General features: G+C 43.3%; 1 protein-coding gene across 3 annotated transcripts; it reads left to right on the forward strand.

Moving 5' to 3' along the window:
- The first annotated feature begins 6,050 nt into the window (after nt 1–6,050).
- On the forward strand, nt 6,051–19,795 carry ildr2 (immunoglobulin-like domain containing receptor 2). 3 transcript variants are annotated; one of them, XM_080839453.1, is made up of 10 exons: nt 6,051–6,173; nt 8,266–8,595; nt 9,235–9,354; nt 13,996–14,052; nt 14,740–14,886; nt 15,449–15,616; nt 16,149–16,262; nt 17,236–17,437; nt 17,565–18,222; nt 19,029–19,795. In XM_080839453.1, the coding sequence occupies exons 1-10, from the start codon at nt 6,128–6,130 to the stop codon at nt 19,062–19,064; spliced, it is 1,878 nt and encodes a 625-aa protein (XP_080695579.1). In that variant the 5' UTR covers nt 6,051–6,127; the 3' UTR covers nt 19,065–19,795. The 3 variants fall into 3 exon arrangements, with proteins under 3 accessions (XP_080695579.1, XP_080695581.1, XP_080695580.1); XM_080839455.1 differs by lacking the exon at nt 16,149–16,262; XM_080839454.1 differs by lacking the exon at nt 13,996–14,052.
- The last annotated feature ends 1,048 nt before the right edge of the window (nt 19,796–20,843 follow it).

Genomic DNA, 20,843 nt, shown 5'->3' on the forward strand with positions numbered 1-20,843 from the left:
TTCTATCAGTCCGTAGGCTGCCACACCTAGTCTATCGTTTGGATTTGTTTTATAACTGATAACCCATTTAACATGTATTCTATGGTTCAAATTGTTATGGTATCTTTTGGGTATAATTCCGGCTCTTTACTTATCCCAACAGGATTACAATGTTTTATTTTTCGTCTTTCTTGAATGTCTCTCTTTAAAAGTTTATTTCACATTTTATTTTACAATTGGGCCAGAGACAAAGTGACAAACCAGATTAGTTGATGTCCTTAAACCTAAATAAAGCTTTTGTTCCATTTGATAACTGTGAATGCAGATTAACAATCTTAGCTGTGAATAGGGACCATGTTTGGCCATGCAGTTAACTTTACACTTCCTGTACTTTGAGAATGCAAATGAGTTGTTGTTAATTTACTAGGTTTGCGTGTATGTTTTATCTGTTTTTTTGTGCTTGAATCACCTTGGTGACAAGAAAAAACCTCTAAAAGAATGAAGACGCTGAAAAGAAATTCAAAAGACTTGTCTTTTTCAATGCCTTTCAGCTGGCAGTTGTATGCCACTTTTTCTTTCAAGTGTTTGTCCGCAAGGTGTTGCAGTTTGCCGTTATATGTGTAGGCAACCTTTAGCTGTCACTCATTCACAGCCAAGTGGCACTTTTAACTCTAACCCATACTAAGATTTCCTTGTGATGTCTGTCATCCTAAGTGTGGCACACATTGAACACAGTCATCATGACTTAATATCAAGCAAATCACCAAATTCACAGATAAAAGTAAATGTTGTCTTCAGTATGTTACATGTACTTTTGTGCCTATGGGAAGGCTTTTTAATGTTACACACACAACTGACATTCACAAGAAGGTGGTAAATATTTTAAATACAATGGAGGGATTGCCGGCTTCCTGAAAGACAAACTAGAACAGAAATCCTCAAAGTTGGGAAGTTTTTAATGGGAAGTTTGTTGGGATGTTTGATAGGCAACGAAGTTCTTCCAAATTGTTACATTGTGTCCATTCTGTAGTTTCACATCAAGCCCAAATATGAGCAAAAACTGATTGATTTAACTATATGATTCATGGTATGTATATGATTTAGAGGATTTCTGTACTTGTTTGTAGGAAATTGTTCACGTTTACTTTTTATTTTTGTTTAGTTCTCTCAGTCACCACGGGGATTCATGTGGAGTTTGGGCAGCCAGAGTATGAGATTGCCAGAGATGATCCAGTTGACCTGATATGTACATTCAAGACCATAAAGCCAAACAGTCCCACTGTTATTATCACCTGGTCAGCTGACGCTGATGACCCAGCAGAACCAACGGTACAAGATTGTCCAAAATTGTCTAAAGGCACTTTACAGAGTCCTGGGCCTGAACCCCCCTGGAAAGGCAAAGGCAACAGGGGCAAAGAAAAACTCCCTCTTAACAGGGAGAAACCTTGAGCAGAACCTGGGCTCATCAGGGGGGGGTAGGTGCAACTGCTTGGAGCCGGCCAGGTATGGAGGTTCAGATGGGGGGGGGGGGGGGGGGGGTTAGGGTAAGGAAAGGGTAAGAAAGAGAGGGGAGAGAATCAGAAAGATGGCAAATGAATTCATACATGTATCAGGATAAGCATGCTAGTATATACATGAGGTAAATAAAAAACATAAGATGGTATATACATGGTACAAAATTGAAAGTGGGTAAGATGGAAAGAGAGCATTTAAGTATTGCAGAACTGCTTTGCTATTACAAGGGTAAGTAGAGCAATGAAACAAACCGATGGTCGATGGGGGCAATTATTTAGATTCCGGGTTAATAGGCTAGCACAGAAAATAAAGATGTATCATGAGCGGGGTAGAATGTATACATGACAGAGTTGTTGGGATGGGTAGGTGTAGGCAGAGCAGGTAGATCAGGTGGAGAGACTACAGAAGCCTCCCACAGTGGAGATAGTCTAGACTAGGACGGGAGAAAAAGAGACAACATAGGCAGAGCTTGGCTGCCTAATAAATAGATGTAGTTCATGGTTATGGTGTTTAGGAGCAATTTCTTCACAGCCAACAGCATTAGCGGGCAAAGGTCGCACTATAAATATAGGTAAACAATTAACAGTAGGTACTACAGCCACTTTATCAGTACTAATGTGACATAGAATGAGATGAAGAGGGAGAGGCTGTCCAGCATGGTGTGGAGACATTTTTGTTTATGTTAGAAGTTTTGTTGAGTTTTGTTTGGCTGGCATGGTGCTTGAGAATTTTAGTTAGGATAGCAAAAGTTGCCGGATACATCTATCATTACAAATAGCTGTCGATAGCTTCATCACACGGAGCATGCTGTACCCGGGATCCGTAAAGGCCCTCCTACACAGTACAACATTCGCTGTCTGTAGCCCAATTTGATTTATATTGTGAATTTGATAAATGTTTTGTTTTGATGAGTTACCTCCTTTTGGACTTAATTCCTTTCTCACTCTCTTTCTTTTGTCTTGCATACACCCTACAGATAACTATCGGAACTTACTATGCTGCTAACCAGGTTGACATGAATGCAGCATACAAGGGCCAAGCCATCATGACAACTGATGTAGCTGGTGGTTGGTCAAAGCTGACCTTCTCTCATGTCACTCTGGAAGAGAACAGAGTCTTCCAATGCACAGTACAGATCCCGGGGGATAATGTTGGGCAGGATGCGGACACAACCCGACTGGTGGTACTGGGTGAGATGCCATCACATGTTTCTGACTTGAGACTGTACATGTTTCATTGTCTTGGTAGTAGTACAAATGTAAATCTTTGTTCAAAAAGGCTGATTGCACACTCAAGTTGAACAGTAGTCAGCTTAGTGATAGCTACAGCATCAGTCAGAGCTGAACTTTCTTAATGAGATTGAACATGTCTGCCCTAGAGCAGAAGGAAAGGATGAGGATATGGATTCAGGAAAAGAGTGGGACAGGTGCAGTGCTACTGAAGACCTGACCTACTTTAGCATTATTTCTAATACATGTTCACGTTTGGCATTTTGCAGTCTAGTTTTACCTAATTGTTTGAAAAGTGAAGTTATTATGACACAAAACTAGCTAGGGTCAAGGACCTCTATAAAAGCATTCAGGCAACATGCATGAAAATGGATACTAAGTTTAGAAAGTGCATCATATAACTGAATGTCAAGAAGGTTGGCATGCACATGTTGGCACAACACCCATTGATCATGGAGAAATAAATAGTCAGTCTGGTTTCTGTCAATTGTTCACACAACTATTGGTGTTGTAAGCCAACTGGGGTAAAACCAAATTAATTCTAGACACATTGCTATTGGTTTTAAATATTGTATACTGAAGAAACATTGGCCAGGAACAATGATATATAATTAATTCTGTATTTATTTCCATAGTTGCCCCATCTGTGCCCGTCTGTAATGTCCAGGGTGCAGCAGAGTATGGCCACAATATCAACCTCACCTGCAAGTCTGAGGAGGGGTCTCCAACGCCCACATACAAGTGGCTGAGATTTGACCCCAGGAGTATCCCCCAACCCTTTCCACCAAGAACCATTGAGAGTGTGTGCATGTTCACGTGCTTGTTTGTGTCTTTGGATAGATTTAGTTAACGATTCTTCTGTTATTTTCTTTTTTGCCTTGAATTTTTTTAAAGATTTATTTTCCAATAGGCAATGGAGTTCTGTCTCTCTTCAATGTATCGATGGAAACGTCTGGATATTACGTCTGCACCTCAACCAATAAGATTCGTTCTTCTTCCTACAACATGACACTCCTTGTTGGGCCACGTAAGTGTCATTTTAATATGTATTCTTGCAGTTCAATGGGTTTTATCTACTGGATCTGGTGGAGTCCTCTCACACTTGGTGTGTTTTTCATTTTTCCTTAACTGAACACATTTTAATTATACTCTTTTCAATATGATGGACTTTTCAATCTGATAGATGGATTTTCAGCATAGGAGCAGGTTTGAGAACCTCTGCACTAAAGGATATTGACACAGCTTATCTCAACTGATTGCCATGTTTCATTGCCTGTGTACAATATTCAGGAGAAATGTGTCCTTTTCTCTCCAGCTACCATGAAAGTTGGCGCCACAGCAGGGATCGTGGGTGGTTGTGTTGCCGGAGCAGTGGTCCTCATCATTGTTGTCTATTGCTGCTGTTGCAGGAAGGAGAAGAAGGCACCAGAATATGAAATGGAGTGTGTTCCTGACAACTTGTATTTGTTCATCTGTTTTATTTAGTTTGAGTATGTGTGTGTCTCAGTGTTTATTCTGTAGAACTCATCAAATAATTGTCTTCTAAATCTTGCAGAGAACCTGTTGCCTTCCATGACGAACCACCTTTGGAGACTGAAAATGCAAGTGTTTTGAAAAGTGTGGATCGGTATGAAGAGTCCAGAGAGGATGACTGCAAACGCATTGGTTATCAACAGGATGATCGCAGTGATCGCAACGAGGGCAGTCGAAGTCGCTCTAGTGATCGACTTGACCGCTATGACGACGGTCGCAGTCGCTCTAGTGATCGCCTTGACCGCTATGACGATGGGCGCAGTCGCTCTAGTGATCGACTTGACCGCTATGACGACGGGCGCAGTCGTTCCAATGATCGACTTGACCGCTATGACGAGGGGCGCAGTCGCTCCAATGATCGACTTGACCGCAATGATCGACTTGACCGCAATGACGATGGTCGCAATCACTCAAGTGATCGACTTGATCGCTATGATGACGGTCGCAGTCGATCAAGTGATCGACTCGATCGCCAAGACGACAGTCGCAGTCGCTCAAGTGATCGACTCGATCGCTACGAAGGTGGTCGAGATCGACTTGATAACAACAGTGATCGCTATGAGGACAGTCGCACTCCATATGACGATCGGCGTGACTACTATGCAGACAATCGAGATCACTATGGCAATGGTCGTTAATTCTGAGAAGATCAGCTCAATCGCTATGGTCAAAGAAATGGGCAATAGGATGACCATTACAACACTCTGGTCCCATAATGATAAGCCTGAATTGCCTGAATGATCACAGTATTGGCTGAACATCGAATAATTCAGGGTTACATGTGCTTCCCATGTTCTTTTACCAGAGACGCTCCTGTGCTTTCAAGGTTAAGGTTAAATTTGTTTTGCTTAATCTACTTTACCACTGCTATAGGCTAATGTAAATATACGCTATCACCTTTACCTACTGTTGATCACATTAGTGCACAGTTACTATGAGCTTTTAACTAATATCATTAAATCCATATGCATTAAATCTGACTTTATAAATCTTTATATGTTTTATGTTATTTTTGATTTGATTACATTTGTTTTCCTTAGTGATGGTTTATGTAATCCAACATAAGTTACGTATTATATAATTTTGTTTTATTGGCAATGTCGGTATATTTTTAATAAAGCTTGAGAAGTTGGGAAAGTGTGTTCTGAATTAACAAATACTCTGGTGGAAAAGTAGGCTACTTTGTACTCTGCAGGTGAGGCAGGCAATCATGCTGCAAAATCTATTTGTTGAATATTATTATGAATACATTTGAATTCATTTTTGTAGAATATTATTGATCAACGTTTACCAATTAACCAAAGCAGTTTGCCAATTGCTTTGAAGAAGGCTGTATGGCCTTCGGATGCACAGTTTGAAAATGTAACAGGTTTAGGCTATTGGACCGAAACAATGTAATCTCCCTCTGGAATGTGAGATTTTGCGCTTGTCATATTTACCAAACTTCCTGAATAGTATTTCGTTTTCCTTGTGCTACTATGTTAAATCCATTAATGTTACCCAATCCATGATAATCTTTTTTTCTCTGTAAATTCAAGACTCGTCTATCACAATTAGGGGATTAATTCTCAAAGTGTAATAGAAAACATTCCCAAATTATTTGTTTTGATGCCTGGTGGATTGTTTTATTCAACATATCTGAAATTCTGTCCTTTATACAAATGAGAGAGAATTGTGACATATCTCTGGCCCGTTATTTGGCAGCACAGTTCCAACACCCCTCTTTTTGAAGTGGTATAGTCCTGTTAGTCCGGGATTGACTGCGTTTACTTGCTTATTCCTGTACGCAAAGGACCTGAGAATGAGGTGGATCGGAAATTGAGATTGAGATGGACTAAATCTCTATAAATGCCCCTTTTTATAATTCGGAAATGGCCTTGATGTTGAGTTGGTGGGCACTTTTGCTATCTTTGCTTGGTAAGTTTATAATTTTCAGTGTTGTTTCCCAAAATCCTTAAGTAGAACATTGCAGTCGCGCAACAGGTTGATTCCACAGTGGTGGGTAGTAGCCTCTCCCCGTCAAAACCTGCTTAAATACAATTTCTTTATCCAGTTAATTTCATTATCTAATTTATTTCATACATAGAATTTATTTTCAAGTGCAGTGTTATAATATTGACCATAGGCTTCAAGTTATCCGTTCCTTTTTTTCAGTTGATTTTCAACATTGAAACAAGCCTACGGTAATATTAGAATAAACTTGTAACGATGTATTTTTTTTCCTCATTAAAGCTTTTAAACGCTGGTTGACATAAACTGCGGTAGATCATATCTTCGAGTGTCGGTTACGCCTCTAACTCAAGGATGGACTTCAGAGGATATTCCACTAGCACCGTTATTTCCCGTTATTTCGTCTCATGGGGTGGGTGTAGGTAGAGGTAGAATTTAGAATGAGCCGATGAGCCAGTGACAGTAGCTTAATCGAAATATCTCGAGGGCTGACCGGACTTTCCATGTTACCACTACCATCAATCTTAAGGGACAGGCCATACCTAACTGTTGGAATGCTGCGTTTCACTCCAGCTTTTCTTGAAGTTCCTGATGAAGAAGGAATTATGTTACGTTGCTTCTGCAGAAGCTACATATAGGCTACTTTTAGTTTTCTCTACTCTTACTGTGTTGTAGAAAATAACTGAAAATCTTCATTGGGTTGAAATGGGAGATGAAAAGCTTAAAAGCTGAAAACATTAATGCTTTTAAATGGTGGTAAATATATGGCAAAAAAACTCAGAAGATGCTATGAAGTCAGGTTACCATTTACTTTGTTACTTATGAAAGAAAACTTAAAAGATAGCACTAAGCCAGAGCTGCTGCCCCTTTTCAAGGAGGCGAGAGACTGTTGTCTTCCTGTGAGCTAGACTGGCATTTTTGTAACGGCTTGGTTTAAATCTCTAACGGGTATTGGGTGTTCATGCCTGACTAGGCCAGTGGGTTTATCTCATTGGCTAGAAGTTTTCTCCCCCCATATCTACCCCTCATGCACGGGATCCTTTGGAGGGGTGGGAAAAGGAGGGGGGTCTCCCTAATGCCAAACAATGAGTCAGAACAGGAACAAAAGGACAAAGAGAAGGCCTGGACAACCCTGCAAGTGAAAATTTAGGACTGAATTTAGGCCTTGCCAACCTGCTCTGTCTCCCGTTGCTAGAGTTGTCTTCCTCTCTCAAAAGGCAAAAAAAAAAATGAATTTGGGCACAAACGTCCTCGTTAAGTTGTCCCCGGTGAACGTACTGTATGTCACACTTCGTCTCTTCTGGGAATGTTAAGGCCTTGCTTCCTCAACTGCCATCAGATGGGAATTTTGAGAGATGATGACAAGCACCACTGTTTCTTTCTCTCTGTCTTGTTTTTCACCCACACCCCCAGCCGCCTCATACCTCTGTGCACCCCCCACACAGAGTGGAATGTAACCTCTCTGCCTCTGTCTGCTTCAGGACAGGAGATCAGGCCAGAACACTCCTCATTTTGTCCAGCTCACTGCTCCCCTTTCTCCCACACATGAGTCTTAGAAAAGCACCAGGATTACTTGGGCCAGATGTTTTTGGGCGTTGGTGTTTTCAGTTCATCACTCCTCTCTTTCTTTCTTTCTTTCCATCTTTCTCTCTTTCTCTCCGTCTGTTTCTCCTCTCTATGATCTTTTGAAGATAAAGAGTGCTCTCTTTTTCATTGACAAGGCCCCCTCTTTGACAGGAAGAAAGAAGTCATAGTTAGTCTGGGTGATAAGTTTGAAAACACAAGCCTGTAACTGGATCTGATTAATTCAGAGTGAGGGTACCCTCCTTGGTTTTTACCCTTACATCTGGATCCAACAACACCTGCTTCTTTTTCTCAAGTATATTTATCAGTATCATATTTATCAGTCATGCGTCATCCTTTATTTACAGATCATGCTGTCTGATGTCTGTTATGACTAAAGGAAGAACAGTATGATTCAATGCTTGGACCTGCAATCATCTGCTTGGACTTGTATCTAATTTCTGACTCTCTCCTGCTCTCTCTCTTCCTCCTTCAGCATTGAGCTGCGATGGAGTTCAGGTGACAGTTCGAGAGGAGAAGAAGTTTGCCACGCTGTTCCAGTCGGTGGTGCTGCCGTGCCAGTACTCCACGCCCTCCTCACAGAAGGCTGTGGTGCAATGGTACTACAAGTCCTACTGCACAGATCGCACGCGCGACTCCTTCTCCTTTCCAGAGTCCCTGGGTGTCCACTCCTCCGAGCTGGGCACCAACTCCCACCTAGACTGCGCCGACAGCAGCCGCACCGTCCACATCGTGGCCTCGGGGCAGGGTGCCTCCCAGACGCTGTCACCACAGTACAAGGGGAGAGACATCTCCATCATCAACCGTAATGGCTCTTTATTTATTTCAGCTAGTTTAAATGATTGAGATGCTGACAAAATTGTGAAATTTAAATACGTTCAGACACACACTTATATACACATAGGCAGATGAAACAGGCGCTTATTTTAAACAATGACCTCAATTCCTGGTTTTGTGATAAGATCCAGCATGACCTTTTTCACGTTCTTGGTCAGTTGAACAAACATTACAAAGATTACCAGCACAGCCAACTGTATTGTATTAACATACATGGAGAAATGTCCCTTTCCGGTGAAGACTAGGGCACTGATTGTACATCATAACACTCCCCCACCCCACGGCCCTGCAGGAAACATGGCCGATTGTGCTTGGTTTTTCCTGTTCCCCTAAATAGGTCTGTTTTCTCTCTGCGGCACAAAGGACCAGGCTACATTCTAAACAGACACCCCCTACCACCCCTCCTTACTCCCCCAGTATTACTGCCCTTATCACAAGTAAACACTCTTTTATCTCTCTTGCCACCCCCTAGCTCTTTCTCTGTCTCTTTCTCACATTGTGGAAAAGGTTGTTGAATGGCTAATGTTATTTATTACTGTCTGTGTTGTCAGGCGATTTAATGCATGTCATGAATGACCCTTGACCTTTGTTTACATTTACCTGCCAGAGGCCGACTTGCGCATTGGAGAGCTGCAGTGGGGAGACAGTGGCGTGTACTACTGCAAGGTGGTCATCGCCGACGATGTGGTGGGCCAGAATGAGGCGTACGTGGAGCTGCTTGTAATGGGTGAGTCGGCTCAGGAAGTGAGTCATTATTTCGGACAGGAAACTCCTTGGCTGCTCTGAGGGAGTGTTTGCTTGCAAGGCTTAATGGTAGACACCCCGCAGACCATTTCCTCTGATCCTGTGATCTAGATCGCCACATTCCTGGTCTCTTCCTCTTTTCTCCTGCCTCTCTGATTCTCTTCAACGATGGGCAGGGTCTGGATAAGGCACACGGCGACCACACCATAACACACTGAAGAGATTGTTTGTTGGTCTTAAAAGAGGACAAAATGCTGCATGTCTGTGTATGTGTTTGTGCCCAAATCTGTTTGGAATGTTTTTTTTTGTTGTGACCGTTGGAGTACCAACTGCAGAGCCCCCATCGACACCAGTGTCTGCGTTCCGAAGGGCACTTACAAGGGCTGCCATGACGACTGCTGAATGGCGCATGCCTCTCGGCAGGGCTCCGACCCTCAAAGAGAGACTCTATTGTTCAGCGCTCCTGCTAAGATCAGAGTAGCTTAGTGAAGCCTTCACATATCAGAGGCAGAGGAAGGTATGTTTGTACAGCACAGTAGAACCACATGTACCCTGGCTGCACTGCTCGAGCAGCGGAGACAGAACTCCACAGACCCTCCATGCCAGACAAAAGAAAAATAGCTCGTAGTTATTGACTCGAGCAATGTAAGCCACTTCTTAAGCCATTTCCATGGAAACGGAGAGCTCCTGTGAGGCCAAAGGACTTCTGCTGAGTAGTCCCAAAAAGTTAAGGGACAGAGAGGGCAGGAGAGAGACAAAGATGGCTTGACTGGGAATAGGATCTGGAAGGATTTATTGCAAACGCTGACTAATGTAAAAAGCTTTTAATGGCATGAGTAATGAAGTTATAATTGGCTTAGGAAAGGGTTTGAATGATCAGCAGCCCTAGTGTAGTATTTGTCTGATAGAGCCACAGGTTAATTCAGTTGTTATAAGGATATGACTGAAACCTTCCTTCAGAATGCATCTTTCTTTTTTAGTACTTGATTCTTTCTTTTTCTTTCTCCCTTATCTACTCTATCTTCCCTTCCTCAGTTTTCCCCCAGCTGTTTCATATGACCCCTCTGTCCTCTCTCTCTCTCTCTCTCTCTCTCTCTCTTTCTCTCTACCTCTGGGTAGCTTCAGGTTCAGTGTTTCCTGAGACTCTCCAGTTTCACTGCTGATGACTGAGAGGTCGAGCATGGGGCTATTTCTCTCCCTCATGCTTGCCTACTCAGCAGTGACGTGAGCGGAGTGCTTAAATCTCCACTGACAGCTAACCAACCTGTCTCTCACAGCACTCAGGGGAGAGGGGGTTGGTGGACGGGCGGCATCATGTACGGCCCGGTTCAGTAAGTAGTGCAGTCAGTGCACTCATTAACAGCCATGGCTCCATGGAGACTACAGACAATAAAACTGTGTGCATTGCATTAAGTTGAAGCATTTCTGTAGTAATTTCCATGACACATTCATGAGAAAGATGTTCTTTGGGAGGAATGTGTTATTTCCAGTGGCATGTCATCAGGAGATAAGACTGGATAGGTTTGGGCTGTTAGGTGTTCCACTTTGACTAATGGGGGTCAGTGTGAGGTTGTTCATTACTCTCAGCGGATGTGGGAGGATGACTGTGTCTTTTTGTTTAGTCTTTTTTAGCGTGTTGTTTCTGTGAACATTAGCAACATTGAGGTCAGTTGAAACGGTGGCAACTCGCTGTTGTCATTAGCTATGTGAGAATATGTGCCTCTCTGTGGAGTGAACCTCGCATGCAAGGCCCTAATCCAGTCGTAGTAGGAGGGGGTTGGAAGATGGACCTCTTTCTGGCCAGTGGTGATTGGACAGTCAGGTAGGACTCCCACAGCTTTTTCACAAAGCCGTCACTGTTACTGTGGAGATGACACTCCCATAACTCCCATTCCACCAAAACTAATGAGTTGGGGGTGGACTGTTTAATTAGACCCATAATTCCTCCGTGTCTGCCTCCCTTTGTGTTCTCAAACTGTACCCCTTTTACCCTGCCCCCTTCCTCCCATGCCTCCCCTCGGCCTGTCCCCATGGCAAGCTTCTCTGGGCCCCTCAACCATCTGCAGAACTGGATCTGTTGTTGGTGCTAAATATAACCCAGGAGTGAATAACTTCTCTACCTGCTGCTTCCAGACCTGAGACAAACATTAACAAAGTGTAACAAAGTATTACATGAACCTCATATTGGGATCATGCTTGCTCACAAGCGCTAACATAAATAGAAATATGAAGAAAAGTATACAGTTCCAGTCAAAAGTTTGGACACACCTTCTGAATTTTTTTCTTTACTTTTATTATTTACTTTTTTTGTTTAGTACATCATTCCATATGTGTTCTTTCGTAGTTTAAATGTCTTCAGTATTAATCTACAATATAGAAAATAATAAAAGTAAAGAAAACAAAAAATGAAAGGTGTGTCCAAACTTTTGACTGGTGCTGTATTTGATGACTGTGACTGGCTGACAGGGATATTTGTGAGACTGACGAGTAAACAGACCACAGAGAAATGGGCTGAAGATAGGTGGTGTCTCTTGGATCAGTAGCACAACATAATTGTTATTGGCTCCAGTGCAAAAACAACCCCTCACACCCACCCCCACCCCAAACACAAGCGCACGCTCGTGTGCCCACACACACATGGATGCACACACACAAACTTCAGACAATGGCAAAGAAGACAAGTGCTATGTCACCATGGAGAGGCTCACCATGCAGTCATGAAGCGTGGATACAAAAATATAATCAAATGTTGTCAGTTTAGCAGTACCCTCACCCTGTTCTCTTTTTTTCCTTTCTTTTGAGCGGCGATTTTTTTAGTTTGGGCTTACTAAACATTTGTAGGTCGTAAGCCTATAGTGGGAAACTTAAATTTTCCTATGATACCTAGTTGCCGAGTTGTGACATTGAGAGAGTGTCACCGCCAAAAATGTCCAGGCATGGCATCAAGAGATGATAAAAATGAGTTTAGTTAATACTACCATGTTGTAAGCTACATGAAATGTGTGTGTATGGCAATGCTACAGGTTTCATCAACAGACTTTTTGTTCACAGCTGATTTTCTTGAATTAAATTAATTTGTGAAGCATGGTCCACAGCATATACTGTAGGTCTTCTTTAGTTTATTGTTCCCCTGGGTAGGCGGTCATCTGTCTCTGATGCCCAAGACTGCTTTGTATGATTTGACTTTGATGAGAAAACATCAAACATAGAAACAGTGTCTTTTTGTAATTAAAGATGCATCCTTATTTGTGCTAGATTGTTTGACGAGGGCCTTGAATGCGTGACAAGTGGTAAATACGATCTCCGAACTTAGAAGTAGGATCTTACGGCCGAATCTCGATTCTTCCCCTTGCCCCTTTTGCTTTGTCTTTGTCTTTGTCTTAACCCTAGCACTTGCAAGTGTAAGGGCCAAGGGCTGAAAACTTTCCCCTATGAAATGAGACGCCACTCGGTTTCGGGTACGTCACTTGGTGTCCCTGGATAATACAGGATGGTACATGTAAAGCACAGGTCGATGTCTTCAAACAAGTGCTGTCATTCACAGATATCAAACGGAATTCACGGATAAGTTATCTGTAGACATGCGATGCGTGACTGTATGAGCTATGAAACTAGCGATTTAAAAAAAGTTTCAATTATGGTTGCAAATATATACGACTGTATAGAGCACAAAACTAGACTGTCGTAATTGTTTTGTGGACGGTACATGTAAAGCACGGATCGATGTCTCCAAAGCAAGTGCTGTCATTCACAGATATCAAACGTAATTCATGGATAATAAAGTTATCTGTACACATGCATGGAGTCAGGCTAGTCCTAGCAAGCTACCATATAACCCAATGAAGTGGTGGCATACGCGCTAGCTGTAACCTAAAACTACCGTTTAAAAGCTTCAGTTAAGACCTACAATACTATGCATCGTTCGTGTAGCACATTTCAGATCAAACCGAGTCATTATAAACATATAAAAAGTTGTGTAGATAGCTTTATTCATGTAAAATATTCCTCGCTTCAAGCAGCCTTGTTTTTTTGAAAATTCCCGAGGCTGGTTTCGCTGTGTGCTCTGGGATAGCCCTTGGAGGAGCAAGTAAGCTCTCCGATCATCTTAAAACCAAGGGCCATACAGCCCTCAATCTTATCCCTTAATCTTGATCAAATTGGGTATTGAGACACCACTAGCTCTCACATGAACGCGCAACTTCAAGGGTAAGGGGGAAGATAAGGGGCAAGGGGAAGTATTGAGATTGGGCCTACGTCAAGCACTTAAAGGCACGATTTGTCCCACTGCTCGTGAGCGGATACTGTGCCCTCTGAACCTTAACCCCTGCCCTTCACATCAGAGATGTTATTCCATGAGTTGCTCATGTTATAACACTCAAACATGCTGACTCAGTTCCACCCAACACCTACCATTCCCATGGGCCACACATGAGAATGTCCATGCATGAATTGAAGTTTCTTTGAATGCTTTTCTGAGTATTAACATTGACATTCTGTTTAGGGCACTAACTCTTCACACTCTTGCAAGCTGCTCTGCACCATCGCTTCCTCTTCCTGTTTGCCTCTTATCTCTTCGCTGGCATTCGTCGGCCGCCGCTCACCTGTGCTCTCCCTCTCTCTCTAGGTAGGACAGGTGAGCTGGACGATATCCTGCCTGAGTTTGATATGGAGATAATGCCAGGTATGGCGGCTTTCTTTCTCCCCTTCTCTCCAGCTCTCTGCACAGGCAGCTTATCCTCAGCCACTCCTCACTAGAAGCGCTTCAGTCACTCCCCCCCCCCCCCCCCCCCCCGGCTTTCTTCCACTACGCTTCTGTAATTCTGTGATTCATTCTCTCTAGTTCTCTATAGTAAGCCACTAATAACCAATGCTAACTTCATCCATTCAAAAGGCGGAACCACTCATGTGCCATCCATTGTTTCACTGCTGATAAGCTTGTTTGCATTGTAGACCCTTGAAATTGTACAATATATCAAACTCATAAGGGAGGATTAAGTGAGTTAGAAAGATAGCAGGAAGTGTCTCATTATGTTGGTGGGTTAGCCCAACTGTTGAGATAGTATCAGACGCAGACCCACACCCCGACCGTCATCACAAGATTATGGGAAAAGAAAGGAGCAAAGCAGCGGATGGTTGAGGACATCTGAGATGATGGTCAGATTAGGATTACAGGACATATACACAGTCAAATGGGCAAACAAATACTTAGATAAACATGAGATGCACAAAGAATAGTTTTAGTTATTGGACTGATTAGTGGTTATTTTTTAGTTAATTTGATCTAACAGTGTTAGAGATGCAGAGCTGTGTCCTATGTCAGTAGTGGCATATGTTGAACTTGTTGGGGACTGTGCTGTGTCTGTTATAGAGTGGCTGTTTGTGGCAGCTGTAGTGTTGGGCAGTGTGCTGTTCCTGTTGCTGGTGGGGGTCTGCTGGTGCCAGTGCTGCCCTCACTCCTGCTGCTGTTACGTGCGATGCTGCTGCTGTCCAGAGACCTGCTGCTGCCCACGCCATCGTAAGTGACACACATACACACACAGGCATATGCACACACATATCATGAACACACACAAACATAGTGACACACATACACACACAGGCATATGCACACACATATCATGAACACACTCAAACATAGTGACACACACATACACACACAGGCATATGCACACACATATCATGAACACACACAAACATAGTGACACACACATACACACAGGCATATGCACTCACATATCATGAGCACACACAAATATAGTGACACACACATACACACACAGGCATATGCATACACATATCATGAACACACACAAACATAGTGACACACACATACACACACAGGCATATGCATACACATATCATGAACACACACAAACATAGTGACACACACATACACACACAGGCATATGCACACACATATCATGTACATTCACAGACATGCAAGTATACTTTTTAAAGTGCATTGAAGCACGTATGTATGCATACCAACACTCAGCTCACATATCCTGTAAGCGCACACATACATGTCAGCACCTCGTACAGTTTGACCATTGATGAGACTGTGATGTGCACTTCAGTGTATGAAGCGGGGAAGATGATCAAGAGCACCCAGCCCACCCCCATCCCCATGTATCCCACCTACTACCTACCCGGTGTCCCCAGCATCATTCCCCAGCCTTCCCTCTCTGTGATCGAGCCCAAGATGGCCTCCGTCCCCCCGTCTGTGGAACACAATGGCCCTGGAGGTGAGTGAGCCACTCTTCATTTTTTGGTGGGGTCCTGATTAGGGTCCTGCCTTTATCAGTCTGCCTATGAAAGCATATATTCCAAAGTAAAGATTGTTAGGATTCCAATTGGTCAGTCCTTTTGTCTCTAAAAGCTCAGTCCAGTACTAATTCTCACTAACATCATTGTAGATTGTCATTCAAGTTCATCTTAATCCACTTCACTTACTCAGTATGTGTGTCTTTCCAATTAACCTTAAATCACATAATGTAGTATTCGTATTTTTTTGTTTTTGTTTTATTTGAAGAAAAAAGACAGGGGAAAATGTCCACAGTCTAAAATGAGTAGCAGGTTGTGAAAAAAAGAACACACAGGTGTGATTGAGGGAGAGTGAGAGTGAGAGTGAGAGTGAGTGTGTGTGTGGGGTGGGGGGAGAGGAAGAGAGAGAGAGAGAGAGAGAAAGAGAGAGAGAGAGAGAGAGAGAGTACATGTGTGTGGTCGTGTGTTATCAGAAGGTCACAAAAGCCATATAGTCTCTGTGTGTGTCCACAGTGCGCAGTGGCTATCGTGTCCATCAAAGTCAGAGTCAGGACTCTATGAAGGTTGTGTACTACATAGAGAAGGAGCTTGCACAGTTCCAGCCCAGCCAGATGCCAAACCATAAATGTAAGCCTGTGTGGAGTTAGCCTAATTCTCTGCAATCATGTGACCTAGTGTGTGTGTGTGTGTGTGAGAGAGAGAGTGAGAGAGAGATAGTGAGAGAGAGTGTGTGGATTTGCTTGTCCACGAGTCTGTGTGTGTATGTAGTAGTGGTAGTTGTGGGGGAGTGCCTGAGCTGCTTCCAGGTCAAAGATCAGGTGAAAAGTTAACATTCATTACACAAGTCAGCCTTTCACTTTCCCTCTCTACCTCTCTCCCTCTCTCCCTCTCATGCTCTCTAGCTGTTGTCCGTAGACTTGCATGCCATTGTCACATGTGTCACATGTCTGTCAAGTCAATGTCAGTGTTCTTGTTCGAAAAAAAGTACTGAACATCCTAATGTGCTCATGACCTTGTGCTCATGACGTTTCCTTCCTTCGTCTTGTAGCCTTATCCTACAATGAAGTAACATGATGAGTTGAGTCATTTTTGGGATATTAAAGGCACCCAGTGCAACTTTCGAGGCTTAAAAATAAACATTAAATTTCTAGTCTTTTTTACACGTAGTAAGTTTCAATAACTACATACCATTACATACCGACATTCAAGCAATAAAGATGAGACGTCGTTGTGTGGTGAGAACTGATAGAAAATCGATAACAACAACAATCGCCGCCATTTTCTTTATTTTTTGTAACCTACAATAAATAAAGCAGGCTTCCAGTCAATGGAAAAATGGCTTCTCCCCACCGGCGATTGTTGTTGTTTACGATTTTCTATCAGTTCTCACCACACAACGACGTCTCATCTTTGCTCCTTGAATGTCGGTATGTAATGGTATGGAGTTATTGAAACTTACTACGTGTAAAAAAGACTAGAAATGTAAAGTTTATTTTTCATTGAATGTTTACATAAAGTTGCACTGGGTGCCTTTAATGGACAAGACTTTCATTAGAACAGTAGAATTCTTCCTGCTCCTAAAAAAGCTGTTGTATTTCAGTGGCGGGAAGTGTATCAGAATTGAGCTCTCTGCACGAGGGGGATACCGATTTCCGGCAGACCTATCGGCAGGTGCAGAGGAAAGCTCTCCCACCAATCAGTGACTTTGATGATGAGCCACGCATCCACACAGGCTCCACCTCCCATGGACCCCGGTCCACACGCTACCCCAGCAACCACACAGAGGAGCATCATGATGGACGGTGTGTGTGTTTGTGTGTAAATGTGTGTGTGTGTGTTTATGTCTGTATTCATGTAGTTGTGTATATGTGATGGCTTAATCGATCAGCTCCTTTGGCTAGGTTTTTACATTGACTGTATCCTCACCAGGTGGAACCCCCGATCGGAGCACTTGCAGAGGAAGGCGTTTGGCTCCAGGGGGCGCACTGGCTCACTGGATGAGCTGGAGGAGTTTGCCCAATGCTATGATCGGCGCGGGCGCAGAGGTGACGAGAGAGACCATGAGCGTGACTACGACCTGGAACAGAGGCCTCGTGACAACTATCCGACCTATCGGGACACGGTCAGGCGTTACCAGGACAACGATGAGGACGAAGGCTGGCACCGTCGTCACAGCCCGCCGCCGTCGCCTCGGAAACGGTCGCACACTGGGGACAGCGAGCGTCGTGGGCCCCGCAGCAACTCCTACGATGACGCTTTTCTCAACTCGCTGCTAGAGCGGAAGGCCCGAGGTGGGAGGGGGGCGCGGGGGGAGGAGGACAGCGACACGCCCTCTAAGGGCAGCTCCAAGAAGAGCAGCGACTGCTACTACAGCAGGTCGCCCAGCAACCGACCCGAGGAGGACGACCCGTTGCCTCCTTACACGGAACTGGCACTGGAGCGGCAAAGGGCAGCCAACCCACCCGACCGCTACCGGACTGTGGAGCCGAGCGCGCGGCCTTTCTGTTACACACGGCCCGTCAATGGCCAGAGTGTGTCCCACACCTTACAGGAGCGCCGGGACGAGCACGACAAGTCCAAGAAAGTGGTGAGTTATCTGTAGAAGGAGATCGCCATCCGAGCCGGCAGCCGCTTATTACTTTACACACAGAGCTCACGCTTTAAGGTCGCCTTGCTATGGAGCTGAAGCCACCAGCCAAAAACAAAGAGCTTCAGATATGCAGGAAGGCCTTCAGTATTAAAACCTCACACACCCAAGATGTTCAGTCTAACAGCATCATTAGCAGAATGTCTAAAGCCTTAAGTACCTCACATTTGCAAGCTGAGAACCAGGAGGTCAGTCCTTAGAGCTCAGGAATATCAGGTTACTCTGTTTAATAAACAGGACAACAAACCAGCTCTAAGAGTGTAAAGATATAGGAAATACTTCTGATGCTCTTACCTCAGGCTCATCACCATCTTGACTTCAGTCAGGTGATAGGGGGTCTGTAAGCCAAAATAGGAAGTGTATATGACTTTTTTGCAGCAGCTATGCTGTAAATGTATCTGTGTTTGTTGCTAAACTCTTGCCCGTTTTGTGTTTTTTTACAACTGTTATCATGTATGGCCAGAATGTATTGTATCTATTGAATATAAAAGATTTTCTATTGAGATGATATTGTGAATATTCAAGTTGACCTGACCTTCCTCTGTTTATTACTGTCATAATTGGTTTAGCATTTTAATTTAATTTTGTTCATGTTATAGCATGTAACCTAACAGACCTTACTAACAGAGCATGAGCTGCATGTTGCCTGTGGATCCTCACACCTCTCACTGACAAACCTGACTAATCGAGCTTGAGCAGCACGTAAACAGTGTCCCTAACGTCTGGCTCTTGGTGTTTTTTAACAGAGCACTCATCTAAGCAGAGACTCTCTCATAGTATGACTCCACCAGAGAAGCTTGCGAGCGCAAAGCGCCTGGCTGTCACAAACAGCAGACTAACTAAGCAGCAAATACAGACCCAGCAGCTAACGGACTGACCAAGAAGAAAATAACTGGAAAACTCAATCACCCGGAAGACACAAGGATCGTGTGTGTGTGTGTGTGTGTGTTTGCGTGAGTGCGTGTGTGTGTGTGTGTGTGCGTGTGTGTGTGTCAGAATACATGAATATGCACATGTATTTCTCTGTTTGTATATGTGACCATTACTAAGTGCTGTGTGTGTGTATGTGTGTGTGTGTGATGTGCAACCACCCCAGCCCACTTAATGTCTGCTTGCCTTTTTTGAGTCATGCCTTGATACGTCTCTGAAGAAAAGAACAATCCAATGATTGTAATGTTTTTTTTTTTCATTCTCTACAATAAGGACCACTCTGCGTCCAACAACAGTTCCAAACTGTATGGGAGCAGTCACATAATGGGCTAGGTTACAACAGTACATCATTGTGTGGAGCTGGTGTGGAACTACTCCGTACTGGTTCTCTTGCAGCTCAGGGTCACCTTACAGTGTTTATATTGCTTTTTATAATGTTCTGTAAGTGCCTACTATTGCCTTTTTAAATAAGTGTTCTAAATTTGCACTAAAGTGTAGTCTTACTGATACGGAGTTCATCAGTTGGCCCACAATGGGGTGGCCATTCAAAAAGTTGCCATTCTTTTGTATGGATTTGCATTTCATAATGTTTTTCATCATGATGTTTTTGATATAAACATGTTCTCTATCTTATGACGTGTGTCTGTGTGGTTACTTGATAGATCTTGCATGTGTTCTTGTGCGTGCTCCTGATAAAGTATGTTTCTTATCACCAATAAGTGTAAACAGCTTGAGTGAACAAACATGCACATACAAGTACAAGCACATACACTATCTTATCGTTTAATCTTGTCATCTTTGAACAAATTTGTTCACAGAACCTAATTCAATAGTATTAAAATTGCCATTGGCATTCACTGTTTATGAAGAGATACCAGTGAAAGATTTGAATGGTTAGGCTTTTTAGATACATGAGGAATACGAGCCGTTGAAAAAGGAAACAGTACAGGATTAGGAAATTCCCAAAGGTTAGAAGATCCATCCTGTCCAGGATGAAATCACAATACCAGGAAACTAGTGACATTGTGCTTCGCAGTTTGAAGGGAGACTCCATTTGGGTATGGGCTAGGCGAGGGAGAAATCACCATCACAAATTCACACCAAAGATGTATCAAACAGAAGCCAGAAGTAGGTTACAGGGAGCTGAGCACTATTTGTATTCATTAGTTGTGTTCAAGCTCCTGCATCACTGCCAAGATGGTGGAGTCTGTCTGCCAATGTGAAAGGGTTCACTCAAAACCTTCCCTCCTTGTGAGGAGTAGGCTACGCTCATTTACTTCTCCTCTGCATACAGACCTCCGTTTAAAGCGCCTTTATCTGTGCCAGTGCAGGTCCACATAGAAACACTAATCCTACGGGGCAGCTTTTGGTGCCTAATGTGGATGGGGCAAAGTGAGAAAGCGAAATATTTACTCAAATACTCAACACATACCCCTGGTGGATTCTTGAGGAACCATCACTTGTGTACTTCGAACTCAAGATAAATAGCCCAAACTCTGAATAATGTATGATAACCTCAATCAAGAAATGTTTATGATCGAGGACAAAGAGTATTGTAACCAACGCTAGATCGATGTGGTTAAAGCCAAACGCATAAGCTTCTATGTTGAGAGTTTACTCTGAGATGCACC

This window comes from Sprattus sprattus (genome assembly GCF_963457725.1).
Source record: "Sprattus sprattus genome assembly, chromosome: 5".
NCBI classification, from domain to species: Eukaryota; Metazoa; Chordata; class Actinopteri; order Clupeiformes; family Clupeidae; genus Sprattus; species Sprattus sprattus.